This window comes from Vicia villosa, linkage group LG7 (assembly GCF_029867415.1).
Source record: "Vicia villosa cultivar HV-30 ecotype Madison, WI linkage group LG7, Vvil1.0, whole genome shotgun sequence".
In the NCBI taxonomy this organism is placed as follows: domain Eukaryota; kingdom Viridiplantae; phylum Streptophyta; class Magnoliopsida; order Fabales; family Fabaceae; genus Vicia; species Vicia villosa.
Window position 1 is genome coordinate 81865236 of NC_081186.1, and position 13813 is coordinate 81879048.

The 13813-nt window shown below is 34.2% G+C and overlaps 1 protein-coding gene across 1 annotated transcript; it reads left to right on the forward strand.

Moving 5' to 3' along the window:
* Positions 1–1804: 1804 nt before the first annotated feature.
* LOC131619479 (uncharacterized) lies at positions 1805–2464 on the forward strand. The gene has a single exon (XM_058890567.1). It carries the CDS (start codon positions 1805–1807, stop codon positions 2462–2464), a length of 660 nt encoding a protein of 219 aa, XP_058746550.1.
* Positions 2465–13813: the final 11349 nt, after the last annotated feature.

Genomic DNA, 13813 nt, shown 5'->3' on the forward strand with positions numbered 1-13813 from the left:
TATAACAGGGAGGCAGATTCACGCCAATCTTCCTTGTTTTCAAAGGGGTAAGCTGGTAGGAGACTCAGGGTTTGTGAATCAGAGTATCGGAGGAGGGGTTCCAAAGTGGGTAAGGAGGCGGCGGAGGGGAGTTTCAGAGATGGAATGGGATCTAGGAGGGGCATCAGAACATTCACGACAGTGGTAGGGGGAGTTTTTGGTTGCAAAGATGTTACAGGGGAAGTGTCCACAAATTTCTGTTTCAAGTCTAATGATGAAGACAAAAAGAGATTTCTGAAAGCTTATGTTGGGAGAGTTCTCATTCCAGGGTCAGCTTACAACATTCAATCTTATATGGAGATGGATGGGGTCTACGCCGTGAGAATAATTCCATTGGGAGGGGATGTCTGTCTGTCGGAGGATAGGGAGTCGAGATTTATTGAAAATTTGATTGTAGAAGGGGAAACCTGGTGGAAAAGCTGGTTCTCTGAGATTAAGAGGTGGGAGGAAGGAACGGTTGGTGAGAGTAGGGATGTTTGGCTGAGAATTTTTGGTATCCCTGCTCACGTGTGGATGTCTTACTTTTTGTGGCATTGGCAGAGGTGTGGCGGAAATTCATTTGCGTGGACGAGAGAACAGCGAAAGGAGAAGCTTTTGATGTCACAAGGATTATGGTGAAGGTTAATTTATATCTCAAAATACTTGATGCCTTTCCTGTTACCATTGACGGTAAGATGTTTAATTTAGTGATGCGAGAGGATGCGATAGGGTTGTTTGGAAGTAACGTTGAGCCATCGGGAAATAGGGATTCTGCTTCTTCATCAGCAGACTCTGAAAGAATTTGGCAGGATGTTAATGGAGTTGAAGAAGAGGATTTAGGAACATAATTTTCAACTGATTCTATTCAACATTTTTCATTGAAGGGAAGTTTGAACCATGGCGTTGGCGTTCCGTTCTGTGATCAAGGAGAAATTGACAAGGGAGATTCGTCGGGAGGCGGAGGTGGAGGATCAAAAAATTTCAAGGGCTCGTTTTCGATTCCGGTTTTGCTGGGCAGGGAAGAAAACAGTGCTACTGCTGGGAAGGATGCAAAATTGGGGAGTTTCGACGAGGCTGTATCACGTTTTCGGGCAGAAACTTCTTTGAATTTTGACTCGAATAACATTTCTGGGAGCGCGATAGGTGTTGGTTCTGTTTCCTTGCAATCTGCTGTTAAGTGTTCCTTAGCAGACCCTCAACCAGTGCTGTACAAAAAATGGTGCCCAAAGATACTTAGGAAGAAGTCTGTTAATAAGTGGGGAAATTTATATAAGGGTGGAGGGAACAAATTCTGTTGTAATGGAGGTAAGATATTAAAAAAGTCGAATAACAGCAGTAAAGGGCAGAGCCAAAAAGGTGAGCACAGCGGGGAACAAAGGGGAACCTTACTGTTAAATTTCACAGCAGGGTCGGGGATTTTAGAAGGTTCCCAATGTTCGGTATTCTATGGAGAACATATTGAGGAGTCCGATATAGTTAGAAATAACGGGCGTCAATGGAAGTATTTGGAGAATGATTTTGTTGGAAATTTGTGGGATGATATAGCGGCATTGGGTGTGGTTGATGTGGAGGGATGTGGCAAGAAAATTTGTTTGAGTCAAGGCATAGAAGAGGGAGATTGTGAGAATCGGGAAGGATAGAAGGAGCTTACTAACGGAGAATCGTGATCATCGGCTCTTTGAACATAAGTGGGGTTGTCAATTCTCTTAAGAGGAAGAGAATTAGTGCTATTAATAAAAAATCTAAGGCGAATATGTTTCTGATTCACGAAACTAAGATCACTAACATGACAGATGGTTTGGCGAAATGTTTTTGGAACACTCCGGAGGTTAGGTTTTCTTTTTCTAATTCTTCGAGAAGGTCGGGAGGCTTGATTACTTTATGGAATAGTAACAATGTGGAGTTTTTGTGTAGTTTTAAAGGCGATGGGTACTTGGTCACTAAAGTGGAGTGGAAGAATAATAATTATTACATTGTAAACATATATTCTTCTTGTTTATTGAGCAAGAAGAAAGAGTTATGGAAGGATCTTCTAGAGTTGAAAGAAATCTTCAAAGATGGTGAATGGATAATGGGAGGGGTCTTTAATGCTATAAAAAACTCTAGAGAAAGGAAGGGGAGGATGGCAGTGGCGAACCTTAATGAAACAGATATTTTTTCGGAATTTATTGATAAATTTTTTTTGGTGGATGTTTCGTGTAAAGGTAAAAAGTTCTCTTGGTTTAGTGGTGACGGCAAATCTATGAGTCGTTTAGATCATTTCCTTGTTTCTAGTAGTATTGTCTCTAATTGGGGTGTGGTTGGCCAACTCATTGGTGATAAAGACATCTCGGACCATTGCCCGGTTTGGTTAATGATGGATAATTTGGATTGGGGACCTACACCTTTTAGAGTCAACAATGAGTGGTTTTCGCTTGATTCTTTCCTTCCTTTTATGGAGAAATAATGGAAAAGTTTGAAGGTGGAAGGAAGAAGTGATTTTTTTTAAGGAAAAGCTTCGCTTATTAAAAGATAAACTTAGAAGGTGGAACAAAGAGGTTTTTGGGAAGATAGAGTTGGAGATGGAAGATGGAGTCCGAGACTTGTATATAGCCGATGAAAGGTTAGTTTCTGATAACGTTGCTTCTTTTGGTGATAATCTTTCTTTTAGGAAGGACTCTAGTGCTAAGTTTTTGAGGAATATGAGGTTAAAAAAGAATACGCTTCTTCAAAAATCTAGAGTGAAGTGGATTAAGGAGGGAGATTCAAATAGCGGTTTTTTCCATAAGGTGATGAAATAAGGGAGAAGGATAAATCATTTAGGACCCATAATTACTCCGGAAGGTGTGGCGGATTCGGTAGAAGATGTTAAAGAGGCGGTGTTTACTTTTTTCGAGAACAAATTTATAGAAACGGAAGAGGCTCGGCCAGTTTTGGATGGTTTTCCATTTAATTCTATCAATGTTTTGGAAGCGGCGGATCTTGAGAAGCCTTTCTTAGAAGCCGAAATTAAAGAGGCGGTGTGGGAGTGCGGCGGAGACAAGTTTCCGGGTCCGGATGGCTATTCCTTTATTTTCATAAGGAAGTGTTGGTTTTTCATTAAAGAATATTTTTTTTCGCTATTTCGAGTATTTCTTTGACGGGAACTCTATTTCTAAGGCGATCACCTCTTCTTTTTTGACATTGATTCCGAAGAAATCCAATCTGGTATCTTTGGGAGACTACCGACCCATTTGTTTGGTTGGTTGCATGTATAAAGTGGTTACTAAGCTCTTGGCGGGGAGACTAAAAAAGGTGTTGTATTCAATTATCTCTAATTGTCAAAGTGCGTTTGTTCCTAGTAGGCAATTGTTAGACGGTGTTTTGGTGGCGAATGAAGTGTTCGATTTTACTAGAAAAGAAGTTAGTAAATGCATTCTTTTTAAAATTGACTTTGAGAAAGCGTATGACAAAGTGAGTTGGAATTTCTTAAGGTACATGATGAAAAGGATGGGATTTGGTCAAAGGTGGTTGAAGTGGATGGAGTTATTGATATTTAATAGCAACATGTTGATTCTTGTTAATGGGAGTCCTACTAAGGAGTTTATGGTTTCAAAGGATTTGAGGCAAGGCGATCCTCTCTCTCCTTTTCTTTTTGTTTTGGTGGCCGAAGGACTATCGGGCTTGGTGAAAAGATCTATTGAACTTGGAGAATTTCAAAGGTTCGATATTAAGAGATCTTGTGGGGTGGATATTCTCCAATTTGCGTATGATACTCTTCTAGTGGGCGAAAGTAGTTGGAAGCAAATTTGGGCGATTAAGGTGATGCTTTGTGCTTTTGAAGTGGTTTCGGGCCTTAGAATTAATTACCAAAAGTGCAAGCTAATTGGGATTAATTCTAATGTTCATTTCTTGGATGCGGCTTCTCATGTTCTTTCTTGCAAGTTGGAAGAGAGCAATTTTTTACTTCCTCGGTATTCCTATTTGCTTTAATCCAAGGAAGGAATCTACTTGGAATCCTCTTGTGGTGAAGATGAATAATCGTTTGGATGGGTGGACTAATCGCTTTCTAAATTTGTGAGGTAGAATCACTCTTCTTAAGTCCGTTCTTAGTTCTTTATCTATCTTCACTATGTCCTTATACAAAGTGCCTCCGAAAGTGGTAAAAAAGCTTACCACCATTCAAAGTACCTTTCTATGAGGGGAGTGGAGAATAATAGGAAAATCCATTGGGTGAAATGGAGGGATGCCAATCTTCCTTTTGATAAGGGGGGTCTGGTTGTTAAAAATATTGCTTTTGTTTAATTTGGCCCTTCTTAACAAATGGAGATGGAAGATTCTTCAAGGCATAGAATCTCTTTGGCATAGTATCTTGAAAGCTCGTTATGGTGACTTGTCTTATAAGATGTTTAGTGGGGATAAGGGGTCGTCTTCCCCTTCTCGTTGCTCCTTTTGGTGGAGGGACCTTTTCAAAATTTCTAATGCTTTTTATTGTGATCCGATTGTTGATTGTAGTAGGTTCTCCATCAATAATGGTTTCAATACTTCTTTTTTGCATGCTAAGTGGTTGGGAGGAGTCTCCTTGAAAGTCCTATTTCCGGGTCTTTTTAGAGGTATCTCTCTTCCTTTAGATAATTTATATTGTTCTTTTTTGTGGTGTTGACTTAGAAAGGTGTTGGCATACTTTTTTTGTTTGTTGGGTGGTAAAAAGGATTTGGAATGAAATAGCTTCTTGGGTTGGTATAGGAGATAGGGTGGAGGAAGAGTGTTTACCAAGTTTTATGGAGTGGCACTCCTTTAAATTCAAGAAAGTTAAGAGGTGTAAATTGGGTGGGGTGTGGTTAGCGGTTACGTGGTGTCTTTGGTTAGCTAGAAACGGAGTGTGTTTCCGGAATGATGGTTGGAGCGTCAACAATATTGTTTGGAACATAAAACTAACAGTGTGGAGATGATCTTTTTGTGGGAATATTACTAATTCCAATTACAATTTTTACGATTTTAGTAAGGACCCATTGTTGTTCCTTTCATAAGGGTAATTGGCTTGTAATCTTCCTTTTTGTCGGGGTTTCCCGTTGTTCATTGTAATCGGGTTTGAGAACCCTTAGTTCTCCTATATATATAATTCCTTGTTTATGAAAAAAAAATCTCCGTCTAATTTTTTTTTCTTCAAATGGCATCTATTCACAATAAAAATGCAACCAAAGATCAATTTCATAAGAGTGAAATTTTGGTGATAATAGAGATTTATATTGTGTCTTGTGTTTGTTGGAGGAAACATTTTTACCATATATTTTAGGGGATTGTGTGGTAGCGGCGAGAATTTAGAAAAAAATTTAGGAGTGGCTTGGTCACATTAAGAAAATCTCCTTGGAGGAGTTCAAGGGGTATTTCACTCTTTAGAGATCTCTTTGTGTTGAATATATTGTTCAATTTATAATATTCTAATATTACTTTACTAACTGCATATAAAAAAATTAAATTAAAATAATTGATTTGTGATAAACAATTATTTTATATACAAATTATAGATTTTAACGATATTTTTGACGATTAATTTGTAAAAGATATTACAAAAACAATAAAATGAAGAAAACAAAGTTAATAAATAAGAATCCATTTTTATTAAAATTGTTATAAAATATATAATAAAAAATAAATAACAAGAAGACTATGTATGTAACATTTTTTCTAAAAGTCTATAGGTGAAGGTTTGCTAAACAATAGGTCGATAAAGATAATTATTTATGCATGTGTACATTATTTATGTATGTATACCATTTAAAGCAGCTAAACACCCGTGCTTCCCACGGGTTTACTATAAATATATTTATTAAATATTAATAAGATGTATATATAATATATTTTATTCATTAAATAAATTTGATGTTGAAATGAATTAATCAATATAGTTTTAACATAAATAGTAGTTGAAATATTGTTTATTAAATATCTATACAATTTTAACAGAATTGTATAAAATATTTACATTCATTATGATTTTGTTTTGGATACATTTATCAAATTGTTAGGATTAAGTTTTTGTAATAAATATTTATCCAATATTTTTTATATTAATTAGTTAAAAAATTTCAAAACACTAATTTTAACTGATTTTTAGTAAGAAACATTCAAACTCCTTTTTGACAAGACATTTTTTGAATTTATAGTTTATAAACTCATATAATAATAAAAAATCTATTTGATAACTGTTTTTTCATCAAAAAATTATAGTTTATTTTATTAACGTATATCTTATTTTCATACATTATTTAAAATATAGTTTTAACTTATAGTTTATAGTTTTTCATATTTTCTTCCACTTTTACCCTTATCATTTTAACTAAAATCTACTACATTTCTTTATAATTTATTTTAATTTAAAATAAAATATTTATATATTAAATATATTTTATATCTTTTTAATATATCAATTAACTAAACCCTTAATTTTATCAAACACTTCAGTTAATTTATCAACTACTAGTATATAACCCGCGCGTTGCGCGGTTAACTTATAATATATTATTGGCGTTGTTTATGAAATTTTAAATTTTATCAAAATTTTAAATTAGTATTTTGTTTGTAAAGTATTTTTTAAATGATTTTATTTGAGTAATTATTATATGTAGTTTTATAAACACATATTTGATAAAAAGGTGAATTTTAAGAATAATATAAAAGATCAATTGATTATGTTTATAAAAAAAATTTAAATTTATTTGAATAATTATTATATATGAGTTTAGAATAATATTTGAGAATATGTTGAATTTTAAGAATTTAAAAAATGGTTATTTAGGAGTTATTATTTTATTACTTAAAAAATTTTAATTTTTTAAAAGGAGATAAATAGATTAAATTTATATGATTTGTTATTGTGTAAATATTAAAAAATTTAAAATCTTTATTTAAATTGATTCTTAAAAATTAATATAGTACGTGTAGATAATAATCTATATAAATAAAATAAAATAAAATTGTTAAGTATTTGCAAATTATATATTTGAATTATTTTTATTATTTTTTTTTTTTTTGGAGTAAGTAGATTTTTATTAAATACCATCCAAAAACAGTTTAGTACATACCGATCCGTAGATCCAGGTTACAAGTTGAAACATTGCCAAGCAAATTCACACACACAAACTAATGCTCATACCATTTTAGACACATGAGGATACAACTTTCTATGGTGTAGGCATCTCTGCACAATTCTTTCTTGGATGACTCTCTTAGTATCACTTCTGGGTTGGATTTTATTGAAGGCAGCCTCGTTCCTGCTTAGCCAGATTTGGTACATCGTTTCCGTCACTGTTACTTTGAGTAGCTCCCGTCTCCAGCCTTTCTTTCCCATCTCTTGAGTCATCCAAATCTGTTCCTGTGGCCAGTGTAAAATATTCCTCGTATATCCATTCCAATCCAACATTTCTTTCCATATTTTATTTGTCCATCTGCAATCAAAAAATAGATGGCCCAGTGTTTCGGTATGGTTACAAAAACAACATGTCGCGTCATGAATAAAACCAAATCTTGCTAGCCTATCCTTTGTGGGCAATCTCCCTTTCATAATAAGCCACAAAATGAACTTGGCTCTCGGTCGAGCGCGGTTTTGGAAGAAAACAGTTTTCCAAGGAACATCCATCCTCTCACCTCTTAACTCTTTATAAACCTTTGCAGCCTTGAAGCTACCCGACTGATTTGCCATATTCCACGCTGCACAGTTTTGAACCAGTCCACGACATTTGAGCAGTCTGTTAAGCATCCATGACTGAGTTTTAGTAACTGGCCATTGTAAGATTGGTGTCCCTTTCATAAAGTATGAATCCATCCATCTAATCCACAGTTTATCCGTTTTCTGATGGATATTCCATAACAACTTTATCATCAAAGTTGTGTTCCAAACCTGTAAGTTCCTTATATTTAAACCTCCAGCATTCTTTGGTTCACAAATATTCTCCCAGGCCACTAAAGCTTTCCTCCCCTCTGCCTTTGCAGACCAAAGAAAATTTTTACATATGCTTTCAACCTTGCCAATTACTTTCTTTGGGATCGGGAATGCTTGCATCCAATAGTTTGAGATAGCCATGAATACACTATTTATCAGTTGCAATCGACCCGCATAGCTGAGCAATCTTACTGACCAATGTTGTATCCTCATAGTCATTTTATCGATTAGAGGCTGGCATTGCGCAATATAAACTTTTCGGCTAGAGAGGGGAACTCCCAAATATCTAACTGGTAGTTTACCTTCCACAAAATGTGTTATTCTTAAGATTTCTTGCTGCACCTGCCAGTCAATCCCACCAAAGAATACTTTACACTTCGCTGGGTTAGCATGAAGTCCCGTGGCCTCGGAGAATAATTTGAACGCTTGCATCATCACTTGCACTGACCGAACCTCTCCTTTTGAAAACAGCATCAAATCGTCAGCGAAGCAGATATTTGTGATATTCAGTTTAGCACACCTTGGGTGATGTTTAAAGTCAGGATTACTTTTCAATTCGGCCAAGCATCTGTGTAAATACTCCATTACAAGAACAAAAAGCAAGGGTGAGACGGGATCACCTTGTCTCAGACCCCGTTTTGCCTTGATAATCCCACTCACTTGACCGTTGATGATGTACCTGTAGGAAACAGTTCGCACATCAGTCATGATCCATTTTATAAATCTCCGAGGAAAGCTCAGTTCAGTCATAATCATCTCTAACGCATCCCAATTGACGGTATCGTATGCCTTTTGTAAATCCATTTGGATAGTGCAGCTAGGAGTAATGTGTTTCCTGTTATAACCTCTTATCAATTCATGCGTCATAATAATGTTGTCATGGATTGTTTTCCCCGGAATGAAAGCAGTTTGGCTATCGTGCACGACTTCTGTAATCACTCTGCTGAGCCGGTTTGTCAAAATCCGTGAAATGATCTTGTATATTGTGGAGCAGCATGCAATTGGCCTCATATCTTTCATATTGCTTGCATCTTTGATTTTCGGAATGAGAGTAACTATTGCACAGTTTGCAGCGGCGTACATACGATCCTGTTGAAAAAAATCTTGAACAGCTTCCAGTACATCCTGCTTAATTATGCTCCACCCTGTTTTGAAAAATTTCGCATTAAATCCATCATACCCAGGTGCTTTATCGTCCCCCATTCCTTTCACAGCCTCCCAAACCTCCTGCTCAGTCACAGGTTGGATTAGCATCTGTTGTTGATTCCACCCCAATTGAGCCCCCTTCCTCAAGATTGAAATATCAACCTGTCTTATGCTATGTGTTTCTGTACCAATTAGCTGTTCATAGAAACTTAGAACCTCTTTTTCCAGCACCTCAAAACTAGAGATCCTTTTTCCATGTTGATCTTTTAAGTTTATATTGGTTTGTTTGTTTTTGGCTTTCAGATTGGCATAAAAGTAAGCATTATTTCCATCACCCAGCTTTATCCAATCAATTTTGGATTTCTGTCTGAGGATCTTTTCTTCAATCTCTGCTTGTTTAACAACCATTTCCGTCCAGTAAGTCACTCCTGTAATAAACTCTTCGTTCATACGATCAGTGTTTAATCGATCCTGGGCACTAGCAAGATTTTCTCTGCATTTCTGAATTTCCTTAATTCCATCAGTAATAGGCCTGGCAAGAGTTTGCATTACAGGTTGAAGTCTAATCAACTTACCCCAAAGCTTGTACATTGGATTACCACTCATAGGTTGTTGCCAACTTTCCTTCAATTTGTCCATGTATTCCTTGCTCTCAGTGACACAATTCAAGAATTGAAATCTCCTCTTCTTTTTAGTACACCACTGCTGTTGTTTAAGCATCTTAACATGAAGAGGTGCATGGTCTGAGATATTGGGCCTCATTACTTCAATCTCACAATCAGGGAACTTATCAAACCAAAAACTATTACACAGTGCTCTATCGATTCTTGAGTATATAGGTCCTTGGCTTTGTTTATTGAACCAGGTAAAGTGATCTCCTTTAGTTTCGTGTTCATAAAGCCCCAGGTTTTCCATCATCTGCTCCAAGTCTCTGTATTCAGCTTCTTGAACCTCATTTCCACCAATCCTATCAGAAATTTTCAGCACATTATTATAATCGCCAATGATGATCCACGGTCTGTTGATTCTACTCCCCATAATTTGAAGGTCTTCCCACAGTTTCTTTCTAAGAGATAGCTGATTTTGTGCATAGATGGCTGTTAAGTAGTGAGAGAAGTCTCCATTCTCCTTGAATACCTCACAGTGTACACATTGGTCAGTACTTTCAAGCATTTTTATGTCCCAAACTTGCTCATTCCACCCTAGCCATATTCTTCCATTACTATGATGATCATAATTGTCAATAAATTTCCAGTCTAAACCCAAGACTTTCTGAATATGATCCTTATTCTTTATTTTTACTCTAGTCTCAAGAAGGACAATACAACTGACCTGTTTATTTTTGAGGTGGACTCCAACCTCTTTGCATCTAGCATATTTATTGAGTCCTCTAACATTCCAGCTCATCATGGGACAGGGAAAGAGGTGGAGCATTCACCCTGAGTCAGACTGTCAAATCCATTAGCACACTCTAATCTTGTTGGACTGGTTCTAATGCCCCTGTGTCTGCCTGCAGGTCTAGCTAGAGTCCAGGTTTCTTCACTAGCAATGGCCTTTCCTTTCTGCACTTGTTGTTCTGACACAGGGCTAGGTTTCTCTACAACATTAGGGATCTCCTTCTCCACTACATTGGTAGGTTCCTTCTGCACATAGACTTTCCTAGATGGCTCCTTTTTTGGCTTGCAGCGATGTCCAACTTTGTTACATTGATTACAGTATGGGGGTTCCCATTCATACTCAACCTGTTGTGACACTTTCTCTCCATTAGGATCTCTAATCGTGATGTGGCGCTTCAGTTCTTTGGTTACATCCACTTCTATTAGCACCCTGGCATACGATACGCGAAGCTTTTTAGCTGTGCATTCGTCAGTCAATAGCGGCTTTCCAATCGCACTAGCAATCTTTCCTATACTCCTGTCTCCCCAGTAAACCAAGGGCAACTGTGGGAACATTACCCAAATGGGGAGTACTCTCAGAATATCATCTTGTAGTGTGAACCTTGGATTCCATTCATGTAATAGAATAGGTTTCTTGTATATCGTATACGGTCCGCGCATAAGCACCGCTGTCTTATCTTCCTCATTTCTGAACCTCACCAAGAAGTAGCCTTCCTCGTTGTAATACAAATCCGGTAACGTCACAAAGTTCCATGTATTTAGCATGAACTTCTTGACTGCATTCATTGAGAGTTCCTCTCCTATTGCATACATGATAAGGCCATTTTTCCAGAATTCTTTTTCAGAACTAACATCTTGTTCCTCAATGTGAACTTCAACTTCTCCATTGACAATCATTGGAGCAGTGTATTCAATAGTGTTTCCATTCATTGCAAGCCTATTACCTTTAATCACATCCACCCAAAGTTTTGGTGTCTCTGTGTCATGTTCTTCCTCCACAATCGTAGTTAGTACCGGAACCGCTGCATCTCCCTTTTCACTCATTTTGCTTGTTTCCCTATTTGAGCTTGGTGTTGACGAGAAAACCCTGACACTCGCCGGAGGAGTCGTTGCCGCCTTCTTTTTTGGCCGGCCGCGCCCCATCCCCAATCTCCAGCTAGCACTGAAATTCTAAAAACCCTCCGTTTTGGTCCCTAACCCTAAGGCTAGGAGTTTAAACCTTCCACGAAGAATCCTCAGAAGCCAGTACAAGCCGTAGTAATCCGTAAAACGTTCGCCGGAATCTGCTGGAGCCGTCGTCGTGAATCAAACCCTAGCAGAGCGAAAGCCGTAGTATTTTTATTATTGTTATTATCTATATTATTATTATTTTAAATATCAATATAAAGTCAACAAAAGGTATAGTAGGAACCATGGTTTTTATTAAATACTAATTTAAATTTATTCTTAATATTTTTTGATAAATATAATTCAATGAATAAATACATTTTAAAATATTGTTATGTAATTAAGTTTAGTATTAATTTAAATTTATTTAAAAATAAAAAGTAGAAAGTTTTTAAAACTTGAGATAACTAATACTTATTTTGATAAATTTAATTTTCTTCATTGTATTTATATTAATTATAAAAATTCAAATATGCACAACGAATATTTGGGAATTTTTTAAACTATTTTAAATTAAAATTTTAAATATTATTTTATAATTAATTTAACAATGCATAAAATAAGTAAAAATTAATCATACTTAAATCTTAATAATTTTCTCTTGTGTAAGAAAAAGTAAGAATTTTAATTAATTGATTTTGTTATAAAAAGAACTTAACTATCGTAGATATTTTCCAATGAAAATTAAAGAGTCAGAAAATGAAATATAACATAAAAGTTTAAATATAAATTTTTTATTCCATATGTGTATAAATATAGCATTATAATATGTGCACAGGCTTTTTTGTTTATTAGCGTAGGATAATTGCTTTAAAAAAGTTTAGAATTAGAAATCATCAAAAGTTATTTTGAATATAAATAAGAGTGTATAAGAGTATATTTTTATTGGGTATAATATTTGTAGTGAAATCTTTATTAATAAATACAACAATAACATACTAATATAATATAAATGGGATAAGTGGTGGTGTATTTACTCTCCTGGTTAATATAAAAAATACGCATATTTTTATCAACCAATAAAAGAAAATGAGAAAGAAAGGTAGAATAACAAACTTACAAAAATTATATAAATAAAAAGAAGAATTTTATGTAATTTCAATATTAGGGTTAAAGACATGTATTTATGTGAATGACTACTTCATTGACCTCCATTGCACCAATAATGCATAAAAGTCTCTTATATCTTATTCTCCTGATTAATATAAAAAAATAGTCATATTTCTATTAACCAATAAAAAAAATAACAAAGAAAAGTAGAATAACAAACTTACACAAATTATATCAATAAAAAAAAGTGGACCAAAGAGATGTACTTACATTTCATAGACTTCCTAAACAACAATAGTACAATAAAATTGTATCCTCTTCCTGTAATTCACATATAGAAAAAATCATCTTCAAATCAAACAATAAATAATTATAAAGAAAATTAGACCAGTAAACTAACAAAAGTTATATCAATTAAAAAGAAGAGGTAATATAATAAAAAAAATCAAAGAACACCACCAAAGATTTGTTTGTAGAAAATGGTGAAGACTCAATATCCAGTATTTATAGACACGTGATTATGAATAGAATAATAATCAATAATTAAAATAATAGTCTATCAAATTATTAATTACAATTCATATCAATCTAATAAGTGGGTGAATGGTCCTAATTAAATAATGGCAGTTATAAAATAGAAGAAAACGTTCAAATATTTATGTGATATATTTATATTTATATACTTATTTCATCAATAAGTGAGTGAATGAATATAGTTAAATGATAGGAGTTATAAAATAGAAAGAAAAAAAAATAGTTAAATTTATGTATGAGTTATATTTATATATTTATTCAATTAATAACATTTTTAAATTATTAAACTTATATATTGTATTTACTAATTCATTAACCTTCTAGTATCCTAGGTGGAGTATTAATTTTTTATATTTTTCATAGATTTTAAATTATTCATTAATTTCATTCATTGCTATTCATTTCATTATTATTATTATTATTATTATTATTATTATTATTATTATTATTATTATTATTATTATTATTATTATTATTATTATTATCATAAAATCTATAAAAAAACATTTTTTTAATTTAAAATCATATGATTTTTTATAAAAATATTATTTAAGTAATTTATGTATATTTATAATGTCAAATAAATAAAAAATTTAAATAT

What these genes read in the sequence shown, in the direction of transcription:
- LOC131619479 (XM_058890567.1), top strand. Translation starts at nt 1,805, where the DNA reads ATGACAGATGGTTTGGCGAAATGTTTTTGGAACACTCCGGAGGTTAGG.